Source organism: Staurois parvus, unplaced genomic scaffold (assembly GCF_062004578.1).
Source record: "Staurois parvus isolate SC_StPar_1 unplaced genomic scaffold, SC_StPar_1.0 ptg000845l, whole genome shotgun sequence".
Lineage (NCBI taxonomy): Eukaryota > Metazoa > Chordata > Amphibia > Anura > Ranidae > Staurois > Staurois parvus.
The window spans coordinates 1103063-1130868 of NW_028318641.1; the positions used below are offsets into that span (position 1 = coordinate 1103063).

General features: G+C 44.3%; 1 protein-coding gene across 1 annotated transcript in view; it reads right to left on the reverse strand.

Annotated features, from left to right (window-relative positions):
- LRRK1 (leucine rich repeat kinase 1) overlaps positions 1–27806 on the reverse strand; it is a 325566-nt gene that overhangs the window by 275144 nt on the left and 22616 nt on the right. Inside the window, exon 2 of the mRNA XM_089655524.1 lies at positions 756–890. Within this exon, the coding sequence (XP_089511650.1) occupies positions 756–822 (67 nt within the window). The 5' untranslated portion in view covers positions 823–890. The remainder of the gene's footprint in view (positions 1–755; positions 891–27806) is intronic.

Genomic DNA, 27806 nt, shown 5'->3' on the forward strand with positions numbered 1-27806 from the left:
TTATTTCATTATAACTGTTATGTTATATTTGTCTGACCTACAAGTGCCTCTTTAATGTAAATGTAAGCAAGATGACTGAATGATCAAAAGCAATGTCAAACTGGCCAAAACACTCAATTTCAGTGGGGGTTGAATAATTTTGGACACAACTGTAAGTGTGAGGAGGAGGAAGGGGCTGACAGTCTAAGTTTCTTAAAATATATATATTTTGTTTAGCCAAAATTAGTTACCAAACATGGATGTTTGTTTAAGCAAATCACATATGCTGGAATGTTATTGTTTCAGTTGAATAAATCTATTTAAATTGTTATTATTAAGCTAATGATTATTTTTCTCCTTCCAGAAAAGTTGTCCAAATATGAATGATTAACCTATTAAACTGGGGATAAAAAAACTAATATGAAAAGTTGTTATTCTAAAAATCTTCATCTACTTGCATATTAAAGTTAAACCAGCAAGAATTAGTCTTTATGTAGAAAACTAGGATTTACATCAAGCCTTACTGACTAGTGATTTAAATCGTGATTTAAATCAGTTTGATTTAAATCAAATCCACCCTGGTTAGTCCCCAAGTATGTGGGGATTTTCACCATGTTTAAAACCAAAGAGTGATACCAAAGAATGGAACACCAGTACAAGACACGTTTCTAGGAAGCAAGCCCGTGCTATAATCTGTAGAAAGCCTTGAAGCAAGAACACACATTTTTCATTGGAATTGATGTAAAGAACTGAATTAGATATTGGCACACACTTACCATTGTGAGAATCCATGCTTCCACCTCGACTTCCAGCACATGCTTCACCCCCAACACACCAGTACATCTTGAGGAACCGGCCTGTCAGCAGTGCGACCAAAACCAACTAGGAACTGTCCTATAGAAAATTACCATCTGCAAGGGGAGAAAAACAAAAAGCATCGGTTTACTACATTTCTTGCTCCAGTGTTACTAATTCTAACATATAGAAAATGTAAACTAAAAAAAAACAGCTAAGTAAGATCTTTATATGCTTGGATGAAAGGTGGTTTCCCAGAGAACGGGAACAACGTTTATCTTGAGAACTACTGAAAATGCAAAGAAGCTGTTTGTTCCAGGGTTCCTGCAGCCAATACATTTTGCTAGTTCCTTATATAACAGAAAAGCCAACACATAGTGCAGCTTTTGATCTAAAGATTTATTTTTGAGACAGAGTTTCTCAACCAGGGCTGCGCAGAACCTTAGGGTTCCAACAGAGGTCTCCAGGGGTTCACCGCTGCCTGTCGGGGTTCAAAAGAAACCTGGGGTTCCAAGAGAGGTCCCCAAAGGGTTCACCACTGGCTAATGGGATACCACAGAACTCCGGAGCTCCAACAGAGGTCCCCAAGGATTCACCACTGACTAAAGGGATACCACAGAACTCCGGAGCTCCAACAGAAGTACCCAGGGATTAACCACTGGCTAAAGGGATACCACAGAACTCCGAAGCTCCAACAGAAGTACCCAGGGGTTCGCCACTGGCTGATGGGGCACAACAGAACTCTAGAGCTCCAACAGACGTACCCAGGAGTTCGCCACTGGCTGATGGGGTACTGCAAAACCCTAGAGCTCCAACAAAATTACCCAGGGGTTCACCACTGACTGATTGGGTTCTGCAGAACCCTAGAGCTCCAACAGAGATCTCCAGGGATTCACTGCTGGCAGATGGAGTTCTGCAGAACCCTAGAGCTCCAACAGAGGTCCCCGGGGTTCACCACTGGCTGATGGGATACCCCACAACCCTAGAGCTCCAGCAGAGGTACCCTGGGGGTTCACCACTGGCTGATGGGGTTCCTCAGAAACCTAGAGCTCCAGCAAAGGTCCCAAGAGGTTCACCACTGGCTGATGGGGTTCTGCAGAAACCTAGAGCTCCAGCAAAGATACTTTGGGGGTTCACCACTGGCTGATGGGGTTCCTCAGAACCCTAGAGCTCCAACAGAGGTCTCAAGAGGTTAACCAATGGCTGATGGGGTTCTTCAGAACACTAGCGCTCCAACAGTGGTCCCCAGGGGTTCAACACTGGCTTCTGGGGTTCTGCAAAACCCTAGAGCTCCAACAGAGGTCCCCAGGGGTTTGCTATTGGCAGCAGATTTAAATCCACCAAATGGCAAGTTTAAAATTCCCTCTGCAGGCTATAATGCTTAGTACCACTGGGCTGACTGATCTCATCCCTACAGTACTCGGTGAGCTTCAACATTTGGTGTCTCCATCATGAGTCGGCAAACAGGACGAGCAGAGCTGTTTTTTTTTTCATGGGCATGTAAAGCTTCAACTACAGGGACATTCTATACTTGACTAGGCACCAAAAAAGCACCCCACCTAAGTAAAGGGTGACTTTTCACAAAAATCCTGGAAATCTCCTTTCACTATATAATTCAATGGTTGTCAACTTATGAGCTAAAGGGGGCCTCAAATGTGGCCCCCGACATCATCAAAGGGTTGCACATAAATGGAGATTCACTACAACTGGAGCGTGCAAAAGCTTGTGCAGTTCTGCAAAGAAACCAATCAGCTTCCAGGTTTTATTGTCAAAGCTTAATTGATCAAGCTGAAGGTAGAAGCTGATTGGCTGCCATGCAAAGCCGCATCAGATTCTGAGTTCGTAAATCCCTCCCTTAATGTTCAATATATGTTGTGCTTGAGCAGACGGTCAAAAACTGCAAACCTAATAGAGGAAATGAGGGTCAGAGAGTGAGGACAGGATACATTGTTGGCCGGGGATATGCTGCCGAAAACAATACGAAGCTGGGAACATGTTCCATGAGGCTGGTAGAGATCAAAGCTATTACCCTAATCAATGCCCCACTACAGACTGCTGAGATCTGGGGGGCCACACACCATATACCGAAGGGCCGCAGGTTGGCACCAGGGGTATAATTTCTGTCTGTTTGGATGCAAGCGCCAGAGTGTTAGAATGTACTTTTTTGTGGTAACCCCAATGTTATGTGTGATTAAAACGTGTCATTAACCGTTTCAATACCGTGCAATTTTACACCTTCCTGCCCAGGCCATTTTTCAGGTTTCAGCGCTCTCACACTTTGAATGACAATTGCGCGGTCATACAACATTGTACCCAAACTAAAATTTTATCATTTTCTTCACACAACTAGAGCTTTCTTTTGGTGGTATTTAATCACCGCCGGGGTTTTTATTTTTTGCTAAATTAACGAAAAAAGACCAAAAATTTTGAAAAAAAAAACACATTTTTCTTTGTTTCTGTTATAAAACTTTACAAATAAATAATTGTTCTTCATAAATTTAGGCCGAGATGTATTCTGCTACATGTCTTTGGTGAAAATAACCCAAATTAGGATGTATTTTTTAGTTTGTAGGAAAGTTATAGAGTTCACAAACTATGGTATAGATCTGAATATTGATCAATCCTGAAGTACTGACAGCCAATCTAATTTCTTGAGGTCCAAGAATGTCAGAACAGTACAGATATCCTCCAAATGTCAGAACAGTACAGATATCCTCCAAATGTCAGAACAGTACAGATATCCCCCAAATGTCAGAATAGTACAGATATCCCCAAATGACCCCTTTTTGCAGAGTAGACAGTCCGACGTACTTCATAAGAGGCATGGCGAGTTTTTTGAAGTTGTATTTTTTTGTCATCATTTTTCGGAAAATGAAAAAATTAAACAAATTATTTTCACTATTTTTTTTTTTACATACTGTCACCAGTGCAGTACAGCGTAATCATATAACTGGCATGGCGGTGAACGGGGACACTGACTGGTGACAGTATGAAAAAAATATATATATATTTTTTTTTTAATTTTTTTATTATATTTGATTTTTTATTAAAATTTCTTTTATTTTTTTTAAGATTTTTTTTTCATATTTTACTATGACCAAAGTAGTACAATGTTACCATAGTAACATTGTACTACTTTGGGGAAGTGATCAGTAATTTTTTTTTTTTTTTTTTTGTTACACAATTTGCTTATAGCAAAGAATTACTTTGCTATAAGCAAGCATTTACCTGAATGAAATCGATTCATTCAGCTTTTTTTTTTTTTTTCTGTGCTTAGCTGTGATTTGGTCACAGCTAATCACATGACATGTGCATGTGATTAGCTGTGACCATTCACAGCTAGGCACTAGTATACAATGGATGGCATCATGAATGAAGCCATCCATTGTATACAACTGTCATGTGACCTGCTGTGATTGGTCACAGCAGGTCACATGGTACCAGCAACGGGAGCCGGTACTCGGATCTGTCATCGGCCGTGTCCGAGGTGCACGGCCGGTGACAGATCGCACTGCTGCGCCGCTCTGCATTAGCGCAAACTGCGCATGTGCGGGAGCACGCCAAATGGCATGCACCCGGAGTGCAGAGACACTTTTGAAGCTGCCAAACGGCCATTGGCCGGGCGGCTAATGGTTAAACACATGTAAATATATATCTTGCACGTGATGTATTGATGCTTTGTTTTCTTTTCTTGGTTAAAATAGTGGATATCTGATTAAGGTGTGTAGCCACCCTGCCTAAGGATTGACTGTCTAAATGTAGTTTTCTGTGTGTTGAACAGCCCAAGCTGATTTATAGTACCGCATTCATTTGGTCTTCCACTAAGCTCAGTGTGGCTGATATCTCTGCCTGCTGCCAGTAGGTGTCACTGGTGCCTTGGTTACTAGAGTGAGAGGGTAATAACAGATAGTGTGGGGAAGGATTATGTCAGGTTTTACTCCAGTCAAAGCCTTCTGGATCCTTAGACCCCAAGTACACGGACACTTCTGAACGATGGAAACTGACTGCTGGAAAACGTAGGTTAAAAAACGTCACTTTAGCCGCGTTTGCGTACCGGGTTTATGCACATCTAGAAGTGTTTTTTAAAGATAAGCACAGGAGAACCTCCCAAATGCCCAGAATGCACTGAAAAGTGGTAAATTATTAACCATTTCAGACTGTTTCAGAGAAATACAGAGAGTAGAAGCAGAGACAGCAGTATGTTTTGAGATTAGCTTAGGTGTGAGTTGCTCATTAACATTTCTTTTGTTTCCAAGGGTGGGAAATGTGTCTGGTGGAGGGAGTCATTAAGGTCACCTGGTAGAGGTCTTTATGAGGAATTTGAGGTGTGAATGGTCATTAACATATCTTTTGTTTTCAAGGGTGGGAGAGGCCTGAGGTGTGAATTGGTCATTACAATGTGTGACAAGCTTGGTAGGAACATCCTGTGTTCAGTGTTTTGTCCATCTGAGTACCTTGAAAACGCTTTGCATGCATTTTTCATGATGAAAAATGGCTATGGACAGCATCGGGAACTGGAAGAGTTAAAAAAAAAAATTTCAAAACGCACACGCTTATAAACACGATTTGCAGCATTTACAAGCGTTTTGCGATTGAAATGCTGATAAAATCGACTGCTGAACGCAAGTTTTATACGTTAAAAAAAAAATGACTGCAAACTCAAATGTCTGTAAAAAACTGTAAACGAAGATGTGTACATGGACACAAAGGAAAACATTAGTGAGAGTTCAGGGGCTGCTGAAAAAAAAAACGCTGAACAGCTCCTAAATGTGAGTTTATCAGCTGCAGTGTACATGAGCTCTTTACGTGAATATAAAGCAGAATTAAAAAAAAAACAAAAAAACATGTTGTTATACTCGCCTGCTCTGTGTAATGGTTTTGCACAGAGCAGCCCGATCCTCCTCTTCTGAGATCCCACGACAGCGCTCCTGGCTTCTCTCATTTCCTACTGGGGCACTCATGTGGGCTCGCTCCTAAGCCCTGCTGCCTGTGTCCACAGACACAGACTGCGTAGCAGTCCATCTCATTTGCTGCAATTGCGATTTGCTAATTTTTACTAGTAAATTTAGCAAAATACTTCTGAAACTGCTACACTGTAAGTTCACGTTTACAACGCACAAGCACAAAAAATAAGATTCAAATTGTAGCATTATGTGGAACTATCCTGTCCTGCTTTTATGGTTTTATTACATTTTACGGAGCATAAAGAACACCAGTCACATAATCATTTACCCAGGCAAGGCATCTGGATTATAGGTCAGTAAAACAAGATAGACGTACCCTTTAAAAAAAAAAAAAAAAAGAAGAAGAAAAAGCTTTGACAGAAGACGGTTCTTTATGCATGCAGCACATACCTTACATATATACCTTAAAAACTATAGTTACAGTATAACAAATATATTCTTTATATGAAGAGGGTGTGTGGCATTTAACCTCCTCGGCTGTATGATTCTTTCCGTTTTTTTGTGCTGAAAGCGGTACCATTTTTTTGCATGGAAATATGTAGGTTTTTTATTGTAGGCTGTAATTTTTAGGAATAACTCACTGAAATCTGTCCGAACAAGAGTCTAGTAAACATCCCGGGTAGGATAAAATTTGAAACACGAAATCATAAATTATAATTTAATAAATAATCATAAAAAATAAAAATATAATAATAATAAATTTAATTCAATAATATAATCAAACCAAAAACACTGAAATTTGAAATACAGAGGCAAATTCGCACATCGCTGAGCAAAGTCGCAAAATTGTTTTCAGTGTCTGATGACGAATTTCCCCCACGAATCATTATCACTCAATTCTGCAAGTGGTTCTGATTTACTATCGCTGTTCTAAAACCGCTTTTGGGGACGCTTTTTGGAGACGCTTTTTGGACGCCATGGTCTTTTCTAAGTTTCCAGGCAGAAAGAACAGTCAAAATGCAGGCAGGGCGCCGGACAAAGCACTCGGGACAAAATGTATGTGAAATGCATTGAAATAGCAATGACAGAAAAAATGAAATTTTTTTAAAAATTCAAATTTCATGCCGGTTCCGGCGCCCGTACGTTCTGACGTCACAGGGACCGGAACACAGAAGCCGGATGCCGGCATCGGCCGGAGGAGATGGACGGGGACGCTGGAGGGGACAGATCGTGGGAGCGAAGGACAAGGTAAGTGCTGCAGGGACCCCCAGAGAACGCTGCATGGTAAGCCCGAGTGTAGCTCGGGGTTACCGCTTTTGGTATAGAAATTTTACCCCGAGCTACACTCGGGAACACCGCCAGGGAGGTTAAGGGAAACTCTTACTTTTGCATTGGAAACCAGCCAGCAGCCCGTTTCAGCAGCATGTAAAGCTTTGCAGAGGGCAGTCTGAGTGTCCTTATCAAGGATGAGGGACTCGTAATGTTATGTTTTGCCAAGTCCTTGTTTTTGGATGTCCCAATGGTCAATATTTACCCCCGGTTCACACCTATACGGCCGGGCGGGCTGCATTTTGCACGGGCACAAGAGCCCATTCATTTGATTGGACTCCGTGCCCCGTGACACGCAGGGAAGAATTCCCTGCACTTATTTGGAAAATGCAGCCCGCACAGGAACCTCGGTTCCCAGTTCAGTCGCGTTTTCCAGCGTGGGCGGCGTGCCATTAGAACTAACAGCACCCGCCCGCGGGTTCGCATTTCTCTGTGCGGGTGGTGCAGCTGCACGGATTTTCCTGCGGATCTGCAGCGGCACCACCCGCACAGATGTGAACCTAGGGTTAAAGATCTCCATTGTCCTTCAACAAGAAGAGGAACTGCATGCGCTCAGTGGTTGGACTGGGGGGTGGCAAGGATCTATATTATTAAATTGTCATTAAACCTAGACTCTGAAAAATTCTCATTACATGCTAGGCAGCACAGCGGCTAAATGGTTAGCACTTCCGCCTGGCAGTACTAGGGTCGTTGGTTCATATCCCAACCACGGAACCACCTGCCTGGAGTTTGCATGTTCTCCCTGTGCCTGCGTGGGTTTTCTCCGGGTACTCCGGTTTCCTCCCACACTCCAAAGACATGCTGGTAGGTTAATTGGCTCCTGTCTAAATTGTCCCTAGTATGTGTATGTATGAATGTGAGTTAGGGACCTTAGATTGTACGTCCCTTGAGGGTTAGGGACTGATGTGAATGTACAATATATATGTAAAGTGCTGCGTAAATTGACAGCGCTATATAAGTACCTGAAATAAATAAATAATATAATACAGTGTGCATAATCACAAAGCCACCTGATCCCCCTTTTTCTTACCTGTGCATCCCACATGACTAAAAAGTCATGACTAACATTCCCCTCCCCCACCCTCCTGCTCCATGTCCTCCTATTGATAAACACTATGTGAGCAGAACACAGTATGCAGATTGATTACATTCACTAAGAAACTCACAAAAAAAGTTTTGTATTGATATAAATCAGTATTAACCGCTTTCCCGCTGCCGTATAGCAGATATACTGCTACAGGGCGACAGCGGTGTGCAAAATCAAGTATATATACGTGATTTTTCATTTCTGAGTAGGGGGCTGTTCACAGCTTTGACTGTCAATCACCGGGTCCCGGCTGGTGATTACTCGCCGGCACCCGGTGATCGCGGAGCATTACTGACGGAGGGAGAGAACTGTAAGTAAACAATACGGTTCTCTCCCCGTCAGCTCCTGCACACTGCTATGCATAGCAGTGTGCTTACAGTGAAGCACAAATACACAGCACACTGCACATGTTAACCCCTTCCTGCCCAGTGCCATTAGTACAGTGTTAGTGATTTTATATCACTGATCACTGTATTGGTGTCACTGGGGATGTCAGTGACACCAAGTCAGTTCCCCCCCAGTGTCAGAATGCCCGCCGCAGTCCCACTATAGGTTGCTGATCACCGCCATTACTAGTAAAAATTAAAAAAAAAAAAAAAAAAAAGAAAGAAACACGTATTGGGATTTGTTTTAGCAAAGACATGTCGCAGAATACATTTTGGCGAAATTTGATTTTTAAAATTTTTACTGGACATGCTTAATAGCAAAAAGTCCAAAATATAGATTTTTTTCTCAAAATTGTAGTTTTTTTATTTTTATAGTGCAAAAAAAATTAAAAACCTCACAGGTAATCAAATACCACCGACAGAAAGCTCTATTTGTGGGATAAAAAGGATGAGTTTACAGTCGTTTTTTTTGAACGCAGAAAACTTGCGGTCAGCAGTCAGTTTTATCAACGTTTCAAATGCAAAACACTTGTAAACGCGGATAAATGGGGCAAATTGCGTTTATAAGTGTTTGATATTTTTTTTTAACTCTTCCAGTTCCCGATGCTGTGCAGAGCCTTTTTTCATCATGAAAAATGCATGCAAAGTGTTTTCAAGGTACTCAGATGGACAAAACACTGAACACAGGATGTTCCCACCATGCTTGTCACACATTGTAATGACCAATTCATACCTCAGACCTCTCCCACCCTTGGAAACAAAAGATATGTTAATGACCATTCACACCTCAAATTCCTCCTGAAGACCCCCTGCCAGGTGGCCTTAATGACTCCCTCCACCAGACACCTTTCCCAACCTTGGAAACAAAAGAAATGTTAATTAGCAACTCACACCTAAGCTAATCTCAACACATACTGCTGTCTCTGCTTCTACTCTCTGTATTTCTCTGAAATAGTTAATAATTTACCACTTTTCAGTGCATTCTGGGCATTTGGGAGGTTCTCGTGTGCTTATCTTTAAAAAATGCTTTTAAATGCAAATGCAGCTAGACAGTCAGTTTTCATTGTTCAGAAGTGTCCCATGTACATGGGGCCTTATACTCAATTATTTCTGAGTCAGTGAACCACAACAAACAGACTTCCTCAATGCATGTTTTCTTTAACAAGGACCCCAGCAGACATGTTGAAAATATTTCATGCTAAAGTAAGAGAAGTTCTGTAAGTGTTCATTTACAGATGACAAAAAGCTCAATTCACCAAGATACAACAATGCCATTTACCATAACAGTCATTGTTTTCAGAAATAGGAATAACAAAATGTTTGCACTTTTATGGACACCCCCTTCACTGTGAATGGAAGTCAGTAACCCCGTTTGTACCCTACAGAACAGAAATTTCAAGAGTGAGAAAAAAAAAAACTTGAAAACTGCCAGAAAACACAGTGATTCTTGGCTTTGTGACACATCGCAGGTCAGATGTGAGAAAAACTCAATATTAGTAGCCTGATTTTATATATACCGTATTTGCCGGCGTATAAGACGACCCCCCTACTTTTCCTGCTAAAATGTAGTGTTTGGGCTATACTCGCCGTATAAGACTACCCCTCTTCCAATGCACACCAGTGGGAGGAATAGTGCCCCATCATTGATGTCAGTGGGAGGAATAGTGCCCCATCATTGGTGTCAGTGGGAGGAATAGTGTCCCATCATTGGTGTCAGTGGGAGGAATAGTGCCCCATCATTGATGTCAGTGGGAGGAATAGTGCCCCATCATTGATGTCAGTGGGAGGAATAGTGCCCCATCATTGATGTCAGTGGGAGGAATAGTGCCCCATCATTGGTATCAGTGGAAGGAATAGTGCCCCATCATTGGTATCAGTGGAAGGAATAGTGCCCCATCATTGATGTCAGTGGGAGGAATAGTGCCCCATCATTGGTATCGGTGGGAAGAATAGTGCCCCATCATTGGTATCAGTGGAAGGAATAGTGCCCCATCATTGGTATCAGTGGGAGGAATAGTGCCCCATCATTGGTATCAGTGGAAGGAATAGTGCCCCATCATTGGTATCAGTGGGAGGAATAGTGCCCCATCATTGATGTCAGTGGGAGGAATAGTGCCCCATCATTGATGTCAGTGGGAGGAATAGTGCCCCATCATTGGTATTAGTGGCAGGAATAGTGCCCCATCATTGGCATTAGTGGCAGGAATAGTGCCCTATCATTAGTATCAGTGGAGGAATAGTGCTCCATCATTGGTGTCAGTGGGAGGAATAGTGTCCCATCATTGGTGTCAGTGGGAGGAATAGTGCCCCATCATTGGTATCAGTGGCAGGAATAGTGCCCCATCATTGGTATCAGTGGCAGGAATAGTGCCCCATCATTGATGTCAGTGGGAGGAATAGTGCCCCATCATTGATGTCAGTGGGAGGAATAGTGCCCCATCATTGGTATCAGTGGAAGGAATAGTGCCCCATCATTGGTATCAGTGGAAGGAATAGTGCCCCATCATTGATGTCAGTGGGAGGAATAGTGCCCCATCATTGGTATCGGTGGGAGGAATAGTGCCCCATCATTGGTATCGGTGGAAGGAATAGTGCCCCATCATTGGTATCAGTGGGAGGAATAGTGCCCCATCATTGGTATCAGTGGAAGGAATAGTGCCCCATCATTGGTATCAGTGGGAGGAATAGTGCCCCATCATTGATGTCAGTGGGAGGAATAGTGCCCCATCATTGATGTCAGTGGGAGGAATAGTGCCCCATCATTGGTATTAGTGGCAGGAATAGTGCCCCATCATTGGCATTAGTGGCAGGAATAGTGCCCTATCATTAGTATCAGTGGAGGAATAGTGCTCCATCATTGGTGTCAGTGGGAGGAATAGTGTCCCATCATTGGTGTCAGTGGGAGGAATAGTGCCCCATCATTGGTATCAGTGGCAGGAATAGTGCCCCATCATTGGTATCAGTGGCAGGAATAGTGCCCCATCATTGGTATCAGTGGGAGGAATAGTGCCCCATCATTGGTATCAGTGGCATGAATAGTGCCCCATCATTGGTATCAGTGGCAGGAATAGTGCCCCATCATTGGTATCAGTGGGAGGAATAGTGCCCCATCATTGATGTCAGTGGGAGGAATAGTGCCCCATCATTGATGTCAGTGGGAGGAATAGTGCCCCATCATTGGTATTAGTGGCAGGAATAGTGCCCCATCATTGGCATTAGTGGCAGGAATAGTGCCCCATCATTGGTGTCAGTGGGAGGAATAGTGCCCTATCATTAGTATCAGTGGAGGAATAGTGCTCCATCATTGGTGTCAGTGGGAGGAATAGTGCCCCATCATTGGTATCACTGGCAGGAATAGTGCTCCATCATTGGTGTCAGTGGGAGGAATAGTGCCCCATCATTGGTATCAGTGGGAGGAATAGTGCTCCATCATTGGTGTCAGTGGGAGGAATAGTGCCCCATCATTGGTATCAGTGGCAGGAATAGTGCCCCATCATTGGTGTCAGTGGGAGGAATAGTGCCCCATCATTGGTATCAGTGGCAGGAATAGTGCTCCATCATTGGTGTCAGTGGGAGGAATAGTGCCCCATCATTGGTATCAGTGGCAGGAATAGTGCTCCATCATTGGTGTCAGTGGGAGGAATAGTGCCCCATCATTGGTATCAGTGGGAGGAATAGTGCTCCATCATTGGTGTCAGTGGGAGGAATAGTGCCCCATCATTGGTATCAGTGGCAGGAATAGTGCCCCATCATTGGTATCAGTGGCAGGAATAGTGCCCCATCATTGGTATCAGTGGGAGGAATAGTGCCCCATCATTGGTATCAGTGGGAGGAATAGTGCCCCATCATTGATGTCAGTGGGAGGAATGGTGTCCCATCATTGGTGTCAGTGAGGGGTGGAATAGTGCCCCATCATTGGTGTCAGTGGGGGGTGGAATAGTGCCCCATCATTGGTGTCAGTGGGGGGGGGAATAGTGCCCCATCGTTGGTGTCAGTGGGAGGGAGGAATAGTGCCCCATCGTTGGTGTCAGTGGGAGGGAGGAATAGTGCCCCATCGTTGGTGTCAGTGGGAGGAATAGTGCCCCATCGTTGGTATCAGTGGGAGGAATAGTGCCCCATCATTGGTATCAGTGACACCAATGATGGGGCACTATTCCTCCCACTGACACTTGCTGACCCTGTTCTCGTATGGTGCTGCTGCAGCCAGCATATGTGGTTGCAGCAGCACCTCTACACAGAACACTTACCTGCTGCTCCGGCACTCAATTTTCGCGGGGCCGCTCGGCTCCGCCCCCTCGCTGGTGATTGGCCGCCTGTGTGCCTTTCCTGAGCTACAGTTCTGGCGGCCAATCACCGGTGAGGAGGCGGAGCCGAGCAGCTGCACGAACATCCAGTGGCCGAACTGAAGGAGACGCCGCGCTTCCTGGACCGGATCGTCGTGGGACTGGATCCAGGTAAGAGACATCAGCCCCTGCAAACCCCTGTACTTAATGCCGCAGCCCCCCTAACATGTGTACCGGCGTATAAGACGACCCCCGACTTTTGAGAAGATTTTCAAGGGTCAAAAAGTCGTCTTATACGCCGGCAAATACGGTATTTATTTATTTTTCCCCAAAAGTATTGGGCCCGCCCTCCAAATCATGTGATTCAGGTGTTCCAATCCCCTCCATGGACACAGGTGTATACAATCAAGCCCCTAGGCATGCAGACTGCTTCTACAAACATTGGTGAAAGAATGGGTCGCTCTCAGGAGCTCAGTGACTCCAAGCGTGGTCCCGTGATTTGTGGCCACCTGGGCAATAAGTCCATCCGTGACATTTCCTGGCTACTAAATATTCCACGCTCAACTGTTAGTGGGATTATAACAAAGTGGAAGCAACTGGGAACAACAGCAACTCAGCCACCAAGTGGTAGGCCACGTCACATGACAGAGCGGGGTCAGTGCATGCTGAAGCGCACAGTGCGCAGAAGTCGCCAACTGTCTGCAGAGTCAATAGCTAAAGACCTCCAAACTTGGTGTGGCCTTCAGATGAGCCCAACAACAGTGTGTAGAGAGCTTCATGGAATGGGTTTCCATGGCCAAGCAGCTGCATCCAAGCCATACATCACCAAGTGCAATGCAAAGCGTCGGATGCCATGGTGTAAAGCACGCTGCCACTGGACTTTAGAGCAGTGGAGATGTGTTCTCTGGAGTGGCCAATCACGCTTCTCTGTCTGACAATCCGATGGACGTGTCTCAGTTTGGCGCTTGCCAGGAGAACGTTTTTTTCCTGACTGCATTTTGCCAAGTGTAAAGTTTGGTGGAGGGGGGATTATGGTGGGGGTTGTTTTTCAGGGGTTGGACTTGGCCACCTAGTTCCAGTGAAGGGAACTCTTAAGGTGTCAGCATACCAAGACATTTTGGGCAATTTGATGCTCCCAACTTTGTGGGAAGAGTTTGGGGATGGCCCCTTCCTGTTCCAACATGACTGCACACCAGTGCACAAAGCAAGGTCCATAAAGACATGGAGGAGCCAGTTTGGGGTGGAGGAACTTGACTGGCCTGCAGAGTCCTGACCTCAACCCCATAGAACACCTCTGGGATGAATTAGAGCGGAGACTGCGAGCCAGGCCTCCTCCCCCGACATCAGTGCCTGACCTGACAAATGTGCTTCTGGAAGAATGGTCCAACCTTCCCATAGACACCCTCCTAAACCTTGTGGGCGGCCTTCCCAGAAGAGTTGAAGCTGTTATAGCAATATAGTGTGTGTGTATACATACACACACACACACACACATATACACACTCACCGGGCACTTTATTAGGTTCATCTGTTCAATGGCTTGGTAACACAAATTGCAAATCAGCTAATCACATGGCAGCAACTCAATGCATTTAGACATCTAGATGTGGCAATTACGACTTGCTGAAGTTCAAATCGAGCATCAGAATAGAGAAGAAAGAGGATTTAAGTGACTTTGAACGTGGCATGGTGGTTGGTGCCAGACAGGCTGGTCTGAGTATTTAAAAAACTGCTGATCTACTGAGATATTCATGCACAACCATCTCTAGGGATTACAGAGAATGGTCCGAAAAAGAGAAAATATCCAGTGAGCGGCAGTTGTGTGGAGGAAAATGCCTTGTTGATGTCAGAGGAGAATGGGCAGACTGGTTTGAGATGATAGAAAGGCAACAATAACTCAAATAACCACTTGTTACAACCAAGGTATGCAGAATATCAACTATGAATGCACAACACGTTGAATCTTGAAACAGATGGGCTACAGCAGCAGAAGACCACACCGGGTGCCACTCCTGTCAGATAAGAACAGGAAATGGAGGCTACAATTCACACAGGCTCACCAAAATTGAACAGTAGAACAAGTAGAAAAATGTTGCCTGGTCTGATGAGTCTCGATTTCCCTAGAGATGATAGCAATTTGTGTTACCAAGTAATTGAACAGGTGTACCTAATAAAGTGTCCGGTGTGTGTATATTACTGTATACATATATATATATATTGTATATATACACACAAACTATCTACTTGCAGACCCGCACACTGTAGTTTTACCGCTACAGTGCGGTGCGGCTGTGCAGAATTTTACACACACACACACACACACACACACAGTTAGGTCCATATATATTAGGGGACAGGCACAATTTTAGATTTTTCAGAGATTTACCAAAACATATTCAAGCTATAGTTATATAATGGATATGGGCTGAAAGTGCACACTCTCAGGTTTAATTTCAGGGTACGTACATCCAAACTGCTCCCTCCACTAAGTCCAGCTTATAGTCCTCTAGACCAGGGGTGGACAACTGTGGCCCTCCAGCTGTTGGTGAACTACAAGTCCCATCATGCCTCTGCCTTTGGGAGTCATGCTTGTAACTGTCCGTTTTGCAATGCCTCATGGGACTTGTAGTTCTACAACAGATGGAGTGCCACAGTTGCCCACCCCTGCTCTAGACAACTGCCCAATTCACCAGTGTCTAGAAATGACACTTAGAACAGTAAGCAAGCAAGCACTGCGAGACTCATTAATGGGCAGACATGGCTGGTTGACTGTAGATATTACAGTTATGTACAGTGTATCCAGAAAGTATTCACAGTGCTTAACTTTTGCCATGTTTTGTTATGTTACAGCCTTATTCCACAATGGATTAAATTAATTTTTGTCCTTAACATTCTACAAATACCCCATAATGACAACGTGAAAGAAGTTAGTTTTGAAATCTTTGCAATTTTTTAAAAATAAAAAACGAAAAAAAAAACCATATACATAAGTATTCCCAGCCTTTGCAATGACACTCAGAATTGAGCTCTGGTGCATCCTGTTCCCACTGATCATCCTTGAGATGTTTCCACCACTTGATTGGTGTCCACCTGGGGGAAGTTCAGTTGATTGGACATGATTAGGAAAGGCATAAATCTGTCTATAGAAGGTCCCACAGTTAACAGTGCATTTCAGAGCACAAACCAAGCCATGAAGTCCAAGGAATTGTCCGTAGACCTCCGAGACAGGATTGTATCAAGGCACAGAAAAATTTCTGCAGCATTGAAGGTCCCAGTGAGTACAGTGGCCTCCATCATCTGTAAATGGAAGAAGTTTGGAACCACCAGGAATCTTCCTAGAGCAGGCAACCTTTGCCAAAATGAGCGATCGAGGAAGAAGGGCCTTGGCCAGGGAGGTAACCAAGCACCCAATGTCACTCTGAAGGAGCTCAAGCATTTGTGGAGAGAGGAGAACCTTCCAGAAGAACAACCATCTCTGCAGCACTCCACCAATCAGTCCTCTATGGTAGAGTGGCCAGACGGAAGCCACTCCTCAGTGAAAGGAAAATAGCAGCCCGCCTGGAGTTTGCCAAAAGGCATCGGAGGGACTCTCAGACCACGAGAAAATAAAAACTCTCTGGTCAGATGAAACAAAGATTGAACTCTTCGGCCTGAATGCCAAGCATCATGTCTGGAGGAAACCAAGCACCGCTCACCACCTGGCCAATACCATTCCATTCCAGTGAATCATGGTGGTGGCAGCATCATGCTGTGGGGATGTTTTTCAGAGGCAGGAACTGGGAGACTAGTCAGGATCAAAGGAAAGATGAATGCAACATTGTACAGAGACATCCTTGATGAAAACCTGTTCCAGAGAGCTCTGGACCTTAGACTGGGGAGACTGTTCATCTTTCAACAGGACAACCCTAAGCACACAGCCTACATAATAAAGGAGTGGCTACGGGCCAACTCTGTGAATGTCCTGGAGTGGCTCAGCCAGAGCCCAGACTTGAACCCAATTGAACTTCTCTGGAGAGATCTGAAAATGGCTGTGCACCCATGCTCCCCATTCTGACCCAACCTGATGGAGCTTGAGAGGTACTGCAATGAAGAATGGGAGAAATCGCCCAAAAATAGGTGTGCCAAGCTTGTAGCATCGTACTCAAAACAACTTGAGGCTGTAATTGGTGCTAAAGGGGCTTCAACAAAGTATTGAGCAAAGGCTGGGAATATTTATATACATGGGGTTTTTTTTCGTTTTTTTATTTTTAATAAATTGCAAAGATTTCAAAACGAACTTCTTTCACGTCGTCATTATGGGGTATTGTTTGTAGAATGTTGGAAAAAAAAAATGAACTTAATCCATTTTGGAAAAAGGCTGTAACATAACAAAATGTGGCAAAAGTTAAGCGCTGTGAATACTTTCTGGATGTGCTGTATCCTCTATCAGGCAAGATAGGGAGAGATCTATTTTAGAAACAGGAACAAAACAAATTATTACAAGGGAATGCATCTAATGGGTATAGATTGTGCTTCCAGGAGCACTCTTCTATGAATTATTGATGGCCATAGAGGCCGGGAACTGTGAACTGCCCATCACATTCAAGGGTAAAGTAGATCTAATCCCAATCTCATAAATCTCATAGAAAGCCGTATGGCAATTTCTATATGGCTACTTTGGTCCAGCTTGGTATATATGTGCCATACCTGGCTGATCCCCCTGGAAGTTGGAAATGACTGTGGTGGGCACTGCTAATCCAGTGATCTCCACTAGCTTCCAGGTCACAAGCCAAGCAGCTGCACAGATCTCCTAACATTTTATATTGTATGAAATGTGATTTTAGAGATATATGAAATCATTAAAAAAAAATCTGTTTTATGGGCCATTTCACACCACATGCAATCCAGTTTGTTTTTTTCTGCATCAAAAACACATTGATAGTAAGTTACATGGTTTCCAGTGGCATAGTCCACACTAGTGCTTTCCAGTTCCAGAAAAAAAAAATAGAACATGCTGCATTTTTTCTGCACTGAACTATACTGAAATGCAGTAAAACACATTAAAAATGCACCAAAAATGCACTGGAAGGCACATCCTTATTTAAGTTGAAGAAAAAGAGAGGGAAAAAATTAACTGGAACGCATCAAATACGCACCGGTACGCGGCAAAGAAGCGCATACAGAAACATATCCGGACTGAGTTTCAATGGTGTGAACCAGCCCAGTATATGTCTACTCTGATGGCTCCTGCATACACTGTATGTATCTGCAATACTGACACCTTTAGGCAGGGGTGTCCCTAGGGTTGGTGTCACTCGGTGCGGTAACACTTGGTGACACCCCCTCCGACGTTCCCCGCAGAATGGATCGGATCTGCAGATTGAGCATAATGGATCGGACTCTGATCTATTATGGTCAATCCGCAGATCTGATCCATTCTGCGGGGAACGTCGGCTTCCTTTACAACTTACCTTTTCGTGGAGCGGGTCCGGTGTCACCCTGTATAGGTTGCATGCTGACGATCCCCGCAGGATGGATTGGATCTGCGGATTGAGCATAATGGATCGGAGTCCAATCCATTACGCTCCCCAATCCGCAGGTCCGATCCAACCTGCGGGGATCGTCGGCTTGCTTTACAACTTACCTTTTGCGTGGAGCGGGTCCGATGTCACCCTGTATAGGTTGCATGCTGACGATCCCCGCAGGATGGATCGGATCTGCGGATTGAGCATAATGGATCGGAGTCCAATCCATTACGCTCCCCAATCCGCAGGTCCGATCCATCCTGTGGGGATCGTCGGCTTGCTTTACAACTTACCTTTTGCGTGGAGCAGGTCTGATGTCACCCCGCGCGGTAGGTGTCACCCGGCGCGGCGCGCACCCCCCGCACCTGCCTAGGGACAGCACTGCCTTTAGAGAGGATTCACACATATACGGTGCGAATTGAAGCTCAGGATTCACAGCTAATTGATACGGTAGCTGTTCACAGGTTCACATCAGGTTTACGTCAGATTAGCTCAGGGTGTTATCCTGGTCACACATATGCGGTTTATGAACGGTTCCCATAGAAGCCCATAGCCTGTAATCCGCACCTGAACCTGAAGACACTGCTCAGAAATCAAACGTGACTTTTTAAAAGCGCACTGAACCTGCACCGGCTGTGCACCGGATATATGTGAACAGGCACCACAGGAAGAAATGTTATTTCACATGTCATGCAGATTGGATGCGGTTCAAATCGCATCCAATCTGCATATATGTGAATGGGCACTTACAGATCTTTCATGCAGGCAGGAGTGTCTACTGCCCCCTGAAAAATGATCCACAGTGAATCACTTTTTAGAGGGTGCCAGGCATTCAGAAATCAGTCCTACCACCTCCTGAATGAGCAGGGTCCCCCCCCCCCCCCAAGTAGGATTTTACATTGAAATACCACACCACCCCAGACGGGTGGAAGTTTATAAAAAATGGATGTATAATTTTCTGGACTGGCTTGTAACTTCTTCTTTTAAAAAACTAATAAACATCATTGAAAAGAAATACCACATCACAGCAAGATCCAAGTGTAATGATCGCGGCGGTGGCACCGCAATCCGGTGCCCGCTGTGTCCTCTGGACACAGTGGAACACCGATCGTCGCACGGGACGTCACATTGGCCAATCAGTGATCACATGCAGAGTAGTAAGCAAGATGTCACTTCTGACATCGTTGTTTACTACGTGTGAAATCTGTGAATGATCACAGAGATCACATGGTACAGGGCTATTCACTACAGCCTTGTACCATGTGACAAGCTGTGACCAATCACAGCTCTCACAGTATTTCTCAATGGCTGCAAGAATGCAGCCAGAGAGAAGGAGAAATGATTGCTTTTACAGCCTTTATGGGTGTAAAAGCAATCAGTGTAAAAAAAGAAAAAAAAAATATTCATCACCCCCAAGTAGTAGTGTCACCATGGTGACACTGTACTGCTAGCGTGACAGTATGTAAAAAAAACATATAATAATATAAAAAAATAAAATAAAAATGTAAAAAACATTTTTTTTAAATTATAATTTTTGGTTATACACTAATTTGGGTTATTTTTTTTTTACTACAAAGATAACTGAATACATTTTGGCCAAAATTTATGATGAAATATTATGTAATTTGCAAAATTTTATAAGAAAAACACTTTTTTTTCAAAATTTTTGGACTTTTTCATTTATGTAGCAAAAAAAATAAAAATCCCAGCGGTGAATAAATATCACCAAAATAAAGTTTTATCTGTCTCAAAAAAATGCTAAAAAATTCATATGGGTACAGTGTTGCATGACCACGCAATTGTCATTCAAAGTGTGATAGCGCTGTAAGCTGACCCCTTCAGACGAAGTCCGGAAGTGACGAAACGCATTAGGGAGTGACGTCAAGACGCACGTACTCAAACCAGAAGTGTCGCCGTGGCCATTTTGTTGGTTATCCACACATGGTTTTCTGCATTTGTTTGTTGGAACTTGCATAGGAGCCATGTGTGGAGCTGGAAATTCTAAATTTTAAATGTAAGTGGCTATTAAAATTTTCCCTATACTTTGAATATGAGTCCTGAGACCCTTTTTGTCTTTCTGAGGACCTTGGAAAAATTTCTTTGAAGAGAGAATGGAAGATCTCTGATGTATAATGCTGATAAGCTGATTATATACATACAGAGGGTTCTTACGGGATGGAATAGGATTCAATCATTCCTATTGGATGAAAACGTTTGGAAATCTGGGACCTTTTTGAACAGTGGACTTTTCTTTGAACTTTTCTTTTTCTTTTTTTGGACAATTTTTATTGGGATTTTTGTGATTGCATATGACACTTTAGGGTTTAATTGTATTATTATTATATCACAAAAAGGTTATATTATATGATTATTGCACTTTCTAGGGAGAAAGTATGATTTTTTGAGGGGTTTGAAGTGGAGGAGGTTTTATTTTATTTGTAAGCTGAAAATTGGCCTGGACAGGAAGGGGGTGAAAGTGTCCGGGCTGGAAGTGGTTAAAGCCGAGTTCCACTCACCTGTCAAAAAATAAAAGTCAGCAGCTACAAAAACTGTAGCTGCTGACTTTTAAAAAACAGCCACTTACCTGTCCCGTGGTGTGTCACCCGCAGCTCGTTTCACCGGCCGTCCTGTATTCCCTGTGATAGCGTGCAGCTTCACAGCCGGGTACCCACTGCGCATGCGCGAGTAGCGCTGGGATTCATGAATGGTCCTGTAGTCTTCTGGGACCTGTCACGTGTCCCAGAAGACTACGGGGAGAGAAGACATCTTCCGCTTCCGATTGCCTAGGCCAGGGGTAGGCAACCTGCGGTTCTCTGGCTGTTGTGGAACTACATTTCCCATGAAGCATTGCAACATTACAAAACTGACAGTTACAGCTATGACTTGCAGAGGCATGATGGAACTTGTAGTCCTGCAACAGCTGGAGAGCCGCAGGTTGCCTACCCCTGGCCTAGGCAATTGGACTGGAAGTGGGAGCGGGTACCTGTCAAATTCGGGTACCCGCTCCCCTACCCCCCGCTCCCCAAAGGTGCCAATCCTTAATGGGGAGCGGGGGAGCAGTCCTTAAAGCGGAACTTCCCCTTTTGGGTGGAGCTCCGCTTTAATGCAGTAGGGCAGCCGCTTGGCACGGGACCCAGAAGGATGTGGGGATAACTGGAGTAGCCGTGTCTACACACCGATTTTCAGCTTCTACAGGGATCCCACAGGTATGCTTTATAGCTACACTTGTCCAAGCTGGATCAATGGAACTATGTATAAATATCCTTTCCTGGAATTCAGCTTAAAAAAAAAAAACAAACATCTGCCTGCATAGTAAGCGATCGTTATGTACTTTACATTCATCATCAGGCTATGTAAAAAAAAAAAAAAAAAAAGTGTGGTTAAGCTTGCGAGGACATAGGATTGTCAATGTTAAAAATATAATTTTTCATACTTTTCATACATGTATTGGCTGTAGACGTGTAAAATGCTTACAGTAGATATTCATCTTCAGCTTATGTAAACAAGGAGTGGTTGTGTATACAGGACACAGGGGTGTCACGCAGCAAAAAGCAACGCATGACTTTTGTACTGTTATACAACATGCTATTAATGCAGAAATAGTACATGAAGAACGAGGGCCACGTCCCAGAACATATATTCCTTTATCAGATAGGACTGCCTGGGCCAAATTATTTTCCCAGATGCAAGTTATATACCTCAGACGAATGGTGGTCAACTTGTAAATGACAGAAATCGCAATAGCGGACACTTCGTGAGGGCTACACAAATAGCAGCACTTTTCATTCACTGAGGGGCATTGCTTTAAGTCAGGCAGACCCTTTAAACTGAATGGGCTGTAATGCACCTGAGTGCCCAAAAAATTTGCAGCATACCGCAATGCACACTAAAAAGAAAGTGGGAGAAACATAAGCCCCATCATTTGTGTCACTGGCCGCAATAATAACCCCTAGCACTGGTGTCACTGGCCGCAATAATAACCCCTAGCACTGGTGTCACTGGCCGCAATAATAACCCTTAGCACTGGTGTCATAGGCCACAATAATAACCAATAGAACTGGTGTCTTTGGCTGTAATAATAACCCCTAGCATTGGTGTCACTGGCCGCAATAATAACCCCTAGCACTGGTGTCACTGGCTGCAATAATAACCCCTAGCACTGGTGTCACTGGCCGCAATAATAACCTCTAGCACTGGTGTCACTGGCTGCAATAATAACCCCTAGCACTGGTGTCACTGGCTGCAATAATAACCCCTAGCATTGGTGTCACTGGCCGCAATAATAACCCCTAGCACTGGTGTCACTGGCCGCAATAATAACCCCTAGCACTGGTGTCACTGGCTGCAATAATAACCCCTAGCACTGGTGTCACTGGCCACAATACTAACCCCTAGCACTGGTGTCAGTAGCTGAAATAAAAACCTCCAGCATTGGTGTCAGTAAACAATAACCCCTAGCACTGGTGTCAGTAGCTGCAATAAAAACCTCCAGCATTGGTGTCAGTAAACAATAACCCCTAGCACTGGTGTCAGTAGCTGCAATAAAAACCTCCAGCATTGGTGTCAGTAAACAATAACCCCTAGCATTGGTGTCAGTAAACAATAACCCCTAGCACTGGTGTCAGTGGCCGCAATAATAACCCCCAGCACTGGTGTCAGTGGCCGCAATAATAACCCCTAGCACTGGTGTCAGTAGCTGCAATAGAAACCTCCAGCATTGGTGTCAGTAGACAATAACCCCTAGCATTGGTGTTAGTGGCCACATTAATAATCCCACCCGCATTGGTGTGCAATAATAACCCCCAAGATTGGTGTAATTAGCTACAATAATAACCCCCAGCATTGGTGTGAATGGCTGCAATAATAAATCCCCACAAGGTACCATGGGACATGTAGTCCTTAGAAATTGAAAGTAAACAAGAGGAGAAGAAGAAGCTGCAAAGCATGCACAGAATCCATCAAGTTGTGGAAAAAGATGACCAACAGACAGGCACCACTTCTGTGTATCAGAACAAAGATATCTGTCTGACTGAATACTGCACATTGGTAGAGATGTTGTGGGTTGAATTTGGGGAGAGGTAGAGCAGGTCGGTCATGAATTTGGGGAGAGGTAGAGCAGGGCAGTCAGGAATTTGGGGAGAGACAGAGCAGGTCATTCATGAATTTGGGGAGATGTAGAGCAGGGCGTTCATGAATTCAGGAAGAGGTAGAGCAGGCCGGTCATGAATTTGGGGAGATGTAGAGCAGGGCGGTCATGAATTTGGGGAGAGGTAGAGCAGGGCAGTCATGAATTTGGGGAGATGTAGAGCAGGTCGTTCATGAATTTGGGGAGAGGTAGAGCAGGGCAGTCAGGAATTCGGGGAGAAGTAGAGCAGGGCAGTCAGGAATTCGGGGAGAGACAGAGCAGGTCGTTCATGAATTTGGGGAGAGGTAGAGCAGGGCAGTCATGAATTTGGGGAGAGGTAGTGCAGGGCAGTCATGAATTCGGGGAGAGGTAGTGCAGGGCAGTCATGAATTCGGGGAGAGGTAGAGCAGGGCAGTCATGAATTCGGGGAGAGGTAGAGCAGGGCAGTCATGAATTCGGGGAGAGGTAGAGCAGGGCAGTCATGAATTCGGGGAGAGGTAGAGCAGGGCAGTCATGAATTCGGGGAGAGGTAGAGCAGGGCAGTCATGAATTCGGGGAGAGGTAGAGCAGGGCGTTCATGAATTCGGGAAGAGGTAGAGCAGAGCAGTCATGAATTCGGGAAGAGGTAGAGCAGGGCAGTCATGAATTCGGGGAGAGGTAGAGCAGAGCAGTCATGAATTCGGGAAGAGGTAGAGCAGGGCAGTCATGAATTCGGGAAGAGGTAGAGCAGGGCAGTCATGAATTCGGGAAGAGGTAGAGCAGGCCGGTCATGAATTTGGGGAGATGTAGAGCAGGGCGGTCATGAATTTGGGGAGAGGTAGAGCAGGGTGGTCATGAATTCGGGAAGAGGTAGAGCAGGGCAGTCATGAATTCGGGAAGAGGTAGAGCAGGGCGTTCATCCTCAGTGCATCACAGCACTGAAGCACTGTTTGTTTGGGATTTTTTCACCAGTAAAAACCAGTCCCCCCCCAAAAAAAAGAGTGCCAAATATGGCAGTGGAGGAAAACAAGCAGAACGTCCCCTTTTGGGTCTATTTATCACTGTGACTCCTCCATCCTCCTGGAATAACGGCATTCCACAAGCATGTCGAGGAAATATGGATACTCCCCGTAGTTCCCAATATGACACTACTTGTGTTGGTATGTATAAACTGTTTCCTATGCATTACACAGTGTGATTCAAAAAGGATGGTGCAGAAGTAAAGCTAATTTATTCATAACGGAATGAACCTAACGCAACTGTATTAACATGAAAAGACAAATTTACTGTCCAAGCTTTACCTCTGCACTACAAATGGTTGATGTGAGTGTAACGGAACCGACCCAAAGACTGCGATTGAGTACTTCACCGATTGAGGACACCACAGCCGACCATACAAGACTAGACGACACCAGTCTGTCTGAACATGGAACTCTTTATTTGAAACTCAAGCGGGCTTTTTATACAATACACACGGAGACTGATCACATGATCATATGCAAACGCAGCTATATACAGAAATAGACTGAACACTCTAAACAGTAAGTTCATTAGGTTAGCTAACTGGGTGATCCAAACAAAAGGTGAATGGGAATCCACACCTAGACAATGGTTGGATGAATTAGGATCTCACTACAGATTAGACGGTCCGGCTCCTACACTGGAGTAGAGGGGAGGCCGACGTGATCAGCTCTTTCAATTCACATGTCTAGTTCAGAATCCACAACTAGGAATAGTCTTCATATGGCTGATAAATATTACTGTCCCATCTGAAGTAATTCCAACCGCATTCTCAGCGTCCATTAGTCACCCTGTGCCCCTAAGAGACACAGGGTGACTTGCACGTAAGAGGGATATGGGGAGCTGAGAAAGGGGTCTCCCCATCTCTCCAAAGTGAGCTGGGTTCCATGGCCCCCCACCCAAAGTGACTCCCATCACAGTGAGCCCCATTGCTGACACAACATATGTCAAGGTGGTACTCCAGTTCTTTCCAGACTTGTGCCAGCATTTCCTCTGATATCGACTCCACTGCTTCTGTGTTGTGTTGTTGCAGGTCATTCAAGTCCTGTGGCATGGGGGGGCATACAGTTCTTAGTGTAGCCCCACAGAAAGAATTCTCATGGTGTTAGGTCTGAACATCACGGATGCCAGAGCAACATTGGTAAATCATTCTTTTCTGCACGTCTGATTTAACGTTCTGGTAGGGTATCATTCAGGTATCAGCGAAGAGGAGAAGTGCCATCCTGCTGAAAGACAAAGCTGGGTAGATCTTCCTCCATCTGGGGAATAAGCCATTCTGTAATCATGTCCAGGTAGCAGCGGACAGTGACAGTGTCTTCGGCAAAAAAGAAGGGACCATAAAGCATTGCGCCTGCTCATTACCAGCAATGGGGCTCACAGTGAACATTTGTATTGCAGAGGTAAAACTGGACAGTTAATTCAGGACTTGACAAATCTGCTTTGAATCTAGGAGCCAGCTAAAAAAGTTAGGAGCCAGTTTTTTAAATCAGCTGCCAGGCGCCCAAAACTGTGTGGTAGAAAGAAAGAAAAAGAAGAGGAAAAAAAAGAAAAAAGGAGGGAAAACAAAGGGAGAGGGAGAGGGAGAGGGAAAGAAAAGAAAGACGCCACTTTACCAGTCCGAGGATTTAAAATCCAAACGGCTTTCTCTCCTCCCAGCACTGACAGGATGGGCTAGACAGATTCTGATTGGTCAGCAAAATCCATGTGACGGTGCTGACCAATTAGAACATCTCTTATCCATACGCTGAGGGGAAAGAAAGAAAGAAAAAGGAGGGAGGGGGGGGGGGGAGAAAGAAAAGGGAGGGGAAAAAAAAAAGAAAGAAAAAGGGAGGGGGGGGAAAAAAAAGAAAGAAAAAGGGAGGGGGGAAAAAAAAGAAAGAAAAAGGGAGGGGGGAAAAAAAAGAAAGAAAAAAAAAGGAAGGGGGGGGGGGGAAGATAGGAAGGAAAAGAAGTAAATAATGAAAGAGAAAGAGAAAAAAAAGGCAAGTAAATGAAAAGGAAAGGAAATGTAAAGGGAAAGGAAAAGAAAGAAACCGCTTCAACAGTCCGGGGATTTAAATCCCCATGGCTTTCTCTCCTCTCCTCCCGGCACTGACAGGGTAGGCTAGACGGATCCTGATTGGTCAGCGCCATCCATGTGCCGATGCTGACCAATTAGAATATCTCTTATCTGGACGCTGAGGGGAAAAAAAGAAAGAAAAAAGGAGGGGAAAAAAGAAAGAAATGGGAGGGGAAAAAAAAAAAGAAAGAAAAGGGAGGGGAAAAAAAGAAAGAAAAGGGAGGGGGAAAAAAAGATAGAGAGGAAAGAAAGAAAAAAGGTAAATAAAGGAAAAGGAAAGGAAATTTAAAGGGATAGGAAAAGAAATAAGCCACTTCACCAGTCCGGAGATTTAAAATCCCCATGGCTTTCTCTCCTCTCCTCCCAGCACTGACAGGATAGGCTAGACGGATCCTGATTGGTCAGCGCCATCCATGTGACGGTGCTGACCAATTAGAATATCTTTTATCCATACTCTGAGAGGTACAGATAGGAAATTAAGCCGCAGAGATTTCAAACCCCTGAATCATGGAAGCGTTATCCTGGTGCCCAACTGTGGGCGGCTGACAAAAGTCCAGGCACCAGGACGCAATTTCTAATTGCCATGGCAACCTGGAGACTAGGATTTGTTGAGCCCTGAGCTAATGTGACTTCATGTCAATACAGTTGTGTTTGGTTCATTCCATTATGAAAAAAAATCAGCTTTACTTTTGCACCATCCTTTTTAAATCACACTCTATATATAGGGGAGTATATCCACAGTGAAATGGAAACAAAACAAAGTGATGTGTGATTTCGAAATTGTTGTTTTATAAATATTTAATGCATTTTAAATTGCGGTCTTGTGACTCCTTGGGTGTAAAGTTAATATACTTTTCTAAGGTTCTCTTTTGATATATTAGACTTAGATTTGATCCATCGTGGTCATCATGGTATCCTCCCAGCCCCTCAACATTTTAATCTGTGTGCCCAGAGGTGCCCCTGGTCTATTGGGACCGTACAAATGCCTCGGCTCTACAGATTGTTAAATACGGCCTATATGGGTACAACACAACTGTACAAAAAAAAATGGGAATAGCGTGTTTGACGTATGACATTTTGTTGCCATCTGAAGCAATGACTATGTAACACTGCAAGTTTTCATAACTGAAGCTTTATCTATTACAGGTACTTATATATCGCCATCAATTTACACAGCACTTTACATATATATTGTACATTCACATCAGTCCCTAACCCTCAAGGAGCGTACAATCTACAGTCCCTAACTCACATTCATACATACACATAATAGGGCCAGTTTAGACAGGAGACAATTAACCTACCAGCATGTCTTTGGAGAGTGGGAGGAAACCGGAGTACCCAGAGGAAACCCAC